This window comes from Coniophora puteana, assembly GCF_000271625.1.
Source record: "Coniophora puteana RWD-64-598 SS2 unplaced genomic scaffold CONPUscaffold_22, whole genome shotgun sequence".
Taxonomy (NCBI): Eukaryota; Fungi; Basidiomycota; class Agaricomycetes; order Boletales; family Coniophoraceae; genus Coniophora; species Coniophora puteana.
The window spans coordinates 270,711-275,031 of record NW_006913074.1 but is presented as its reverse complement, the minus strand read 5'-3'; the positions used below and the strand labels follow the sequence as shown (position 1 = coordinate 275,031).

General features: G+C 48.0%; 2 protein-coding genes across 2 annotated transcripts; both read right to left on the bottom strand.

Moving 5' to 3' along the window:
• Positions 1–675: 675 nt before the first annotated feature.
• CONPUDRAFT_160390 (uncharacterized protein) lies at positions 676–1,065 on the bottom strand (the record flags this gene model as incomplete). Its single annotated transcript, XM_007777524.1, has 2 exons — positions 676–766; positions 818–1,065. The coding sequence occupies 2 exons, from the start codon at positions 1,063–1,065 to the stop codon at positions 676–678; spliced, it is 339 nt and encodes a 112-aa protein (XP_007775714.1).
• A 25-nt stretch (positions 1,066–1,090) lies between these two features.
• On the bottom strand, positions 1,091–2,123 carry CONPUDRAFT_147909 (uncharacterized protein; the record flags this gene model as incomplete). Its single annotated transcript, XM_007777523.1, has 3 exons — positions 1,091–1,614; positions 1,646–1,961; positions 2,007–2,123. The coding sequence occupies 3 exons, from the start codon at positions 2,121–2,123 to the stop codon at positions 1,262–1,264; spliced, it is 786 nt and encodes a 261-aa protein (XP_007775713.1). The 3' UTR covers positions 1,091–1,261.
• Positions 2,124–4,321: the final 2,198 nt, after the last annotated feature.

Genomic DNA, 4,321 nt, shown 5'->3' with positions numbered 1-4,321 from the left:
AGAAGTACAATGGCAAAACTGAAAAGCTTGTAAGTCTATATATTCGGTTTCTGAACCCGCTGACCGCGCCTCCAGGTCTCCGACAAAACATCAGTGTTAATGCTCCCATTGTCGCCAGCTCGTTGTTCCATGACACGTAAACGGGGCAGAGGAGACGAAGGGAGGAGGGGAGGACGAGAACGAGAACGAGATCCGGACGCATAGACAGCATGTACAATGGTGTATACGTAGCATATGATATGCCAATGCATATTTCAGTATACTGCAGTATACCGGGCTCGAGCGAGAATCATTCAAAATGAATATATTCATATTCCAACATATGGTGCTATATTAATTCATATATTCAGTAGATCACAGTACACCGCAGTACATTTCAGCTACCATTTGTCTCATTTTCATACTGACAGCTACTCTGGCATACTTTTTAGGTGGGCTACCTTATTTGTACATTCTGGTATAGTCCGGTAGCCTACACTAGAGGCCGTTCTTAGTGGGGGTGACGAACCATGTCACAAAGTTTATTTCGATCAGAATTGTGAGTGTTAGCCGCAATCGGTTGCAATTACGTTCCAAGGTCATTGCAGCTGATTGCAATTGAACGGAATCGCCAGTATCCATTGCGACCGATTGCGACCGCTAAATGAACTTTGCGACACAGGTCTTAAGTTCATTTTACGGGTCAAGCGTGAGGCGTGACGAACCTACGGTCGTATAGGTACAGTATATGGATGTGTTACGCGCGTCTGAGCGCGTTGCGTTGAGCCTAACTGACTTCCTTAGTTTACAGCCGAGACCCAACCCACACCTATCGCACGTGGTTTCGTCGTCCCAAGACGGAGGGCTGGCCGTGTGGTGCAAGTGAGGACTTCCCCGCTCCTTCTGAAACTGACGATCTTCGCTCCAGGCTGGTACAGTACCCACCACCTCACCCGCCTCATCCTGCCCACTAGCGTACAGCGCATGCCTCGCACGACGACACACTCGGAGCTCGACACGACCACTCTCGCCTTCCTCCCAGGCACCAGGCTCATGGCGAGTCTCGCCCACAGACCCATCGTACATTCCGTCGTCTTGCACCTCCGGTGGTCGTTCACACAACGCTGTCCCATTGCCCGCTGACAGGCATGCGCGAAAGTATGTCTATGTCACAAAATGCTCATGTCTACATTGCGAAACATTCTACAATGATGTAACATGTCCATGTACCGTTGCAATGCACACCTTCCTGTTGTTTCCCTGATACTACGTTAATCGACCATCACAGTAACATGAATCGATCGCCTAGCACGAACACATCCGAGTCCTCGATGCCGAGGAACTTAGCTTTCCCACTCAGAAACTCTAACGTGCGGTAACGCCCTGTCGAAGTCAAGTTTCGTACGTCCAGTTCGTTCCGAATTCCGAGGTGTGCCAGCCGATCCTTGAGAAACCGATAGTCTTTGATTCGCTTGTTCTGAGAAGACAAAACGCCATCCAATGGCCCGGCATCGAGGACAGAGCTTGCTCCATTCGAGGATTCACCACCGGTACTTTGTGGAACGACATTCGGCGGGTGACCCACACTCTTTCTTGTGAATGATTGTTTAACTTCAACCACTGTTAGATCAAGTACTGGACGTTGATATCCAAACCAACGACGAACCTTTATGAACGTGAATCTGATCGCTCTTACCCACCACACCACTCCTCCTTGCCACACCACGCCTATCCTGATGACGATCGATTCTGAATAGCTCTGCAAAGTACCGCCGTACGTAGACGTCCACAGGCCATCCTTTGATATAAGGTTCGAGGAACCCTAAATCGGTTTCAACCTGTGAATCCGCATTAGTTCCATCTATGATAATACTGCGAGAAACATATACGAGTAACGCCACTTCTTCAAGACGCTGCCGATTCTGTTGTTCGTAAGGTACACTCAAGTCGAGATGTTTCTTCACAGTGCGTAAACACTTCTTCTGTATGATAGTCAAAACATGCGTTCGAAACATGGATAATGTTACCTTGAGAGAGCCCCATTGTCCTTGCGTCAGACCCGTCTTGACTAGCATGTCGCTAACACTCATCCGTGCGATCTTTGCCAGTTCCCGATCATCAGGCTTGGAAATGTATACTACCATAACCGAGTCAGGACTTCGACGATGGTGTTCTCTTATGACAGTAAGAAAGATGGGGTCTATTACGTTAGATCAATCTGAGATGATGGTTGTTCACTTATTCGTCTTATCTGATAACAGTCCCGCCTATATACTTTTGACGAGTGGCGGACATAAACAGCTCTAAATAGGTTCTTGCCCCACGCCATCGGCATTTCCCGATCGTTCGGATCCAGGAGGGACCTAGTGCTTTACTGAAGGCCGTTTCCATGTTTCGCTCATTGAAGGAACTTTACATCACAACCTAGCCAATGGATATGGTTGCGCTTAATGCTGTACCACACCATCATGCCATTCCATCCTTCCCTTGTTTACAGAAGGTCGTCGCAGGCCGCGGAAGCACGCGGAGCCTCATTTCTCTCCTTGAACTGGTGGGAGATAGCATGCAAGCTGTTGGCTCTTTCGAGGCAGTTGTTGAACTATCGGAACGACATCGCCAAGATGCCGACCACCTGATTGACGCAGTGGAAAATGTGTTCTCTGAGGCCTCCTTAGCTTGTCTGAAGCTTACAGAAATACCGCCAGAGGATGATCCGAGAATCACTTCTTGTCCCCTTCCCCTTCACAGAGAGAGCTTTGGTCGTCTTCTCCGTTTCGGAAACCTCAGGCAATTGCATATTCGTCTCACGGGTGGTTTTGCATTCGGTGATAATGCTCTGGAAGAAATGTCCGTCTGTATGCCTAACCTAGAGGATGTTGCCCTTCTGCGGAGCCACTGGGTCATCGAAGATGGCATAGACCTTACCTTTATCGGACTCAGTAGGTTTGTGACGAACCTGTCGCATGTAACGAGTTTGGCTTTGCCTATAAATGCGACAAAGAAAGCTAACGCAACACTTCTGGCCGATGGTGTCTGCAGTTCAAACGAGCACGTGACAAGGCTCGTCATATACCTGCGTCCAATTGATGATGTTGTCCTAGCGTCCGATTTCATTGCAAACATACTTCCCAGTGTAAACATTGTGGAATTAGATAATAGCGGCGCGTTTTCAGAGAGTTCAAGAGACACTCAAGAACAGATCGAATGCAGGGAACGGTGGATTCAGGTAGTTGCTCAAGTAGCATTACATCGCGGGATTCACAAAGGGTCTTGATGGGAGGAGTGCTCCAACCATGTTTTCAAGACAACGGGGGGAGATGGCTAGAAGTTGATTTGTTTCGTAAAATCCCAGCTTCGCTCTACGTCCAGTAGTCGGCTTGTGTACTTCTGTCTTGTATTTTGGAATGGATTACAACGCCAGAATTATCTCCCGCAACTGCTCGAGCATCCCAAGATCGTTCTCTGACTTGCTGCACAGATGGGAATACAGCCCTTTGATCATGGTACACAAACACGAGAATCAATATCCCTCACAGAAACGGAGAGAAGGAGAGGCAGCTAGGAGAAGTATTTAATTGCTTGATGCTGTAAGGAGTAAATTTGGCAGAAAACCCGGGAAGCGGCGCCGCGGTTGGCGGCGATGTCGGTGGCAGCCTAAAAGGCCGAGCCCCGAGCTGGATCAGCTTACAGTCGTTTTCATTTCGATAGACCAGTTTCTGCTTTCGTGGAGCAAGAAACTCTGTTTACTTTTGGAGCCCCGCTGGAGTGCGCGAATGCACTGGGAGGGTCAGAATCCCTAATATGGAGATGTCATGGAGTCAGGGACGAGCGAGCCCGTGGATCGCTCAGGACTACCATCCTGCTATCTCTTCGGGCAGAAGTATGCGATAACGGGCTTTAATTCTGGTCTCAAGGCTTAGGTATGATGCTTGAACCTCAAAGATGTAGGTGACGTGTATTTTCAGAGATGATAAATCAATCTTAGTCAAGATTGCAACAAAGAAACGCGAAGGGACGAGAGGACAACAGCAAACAAGTTATGTGTCCCATGGGGAAAACAGTACTAAGTTCACTGCCAGTAAACAAGGCTCCACGCTCCACAAGAGTGAAATCTGGTCTATCGAATTGAAACGACTGTAACACTGACTTCTCAAAATTAGCCGCATCACCTGACAGAACTGAGAGGACACACTAATATAACCCAAAGTTTGTGATTCATAGGAGACTTACTGTATTTACACCGATCTTTTCTATTCAGCTATACACGGGTTCTTCTTCTTCTTCTTCTTAATGTCTGGGGAGAATGATGAACTGATCATGGTCATTTTATCCCTCAGTGATC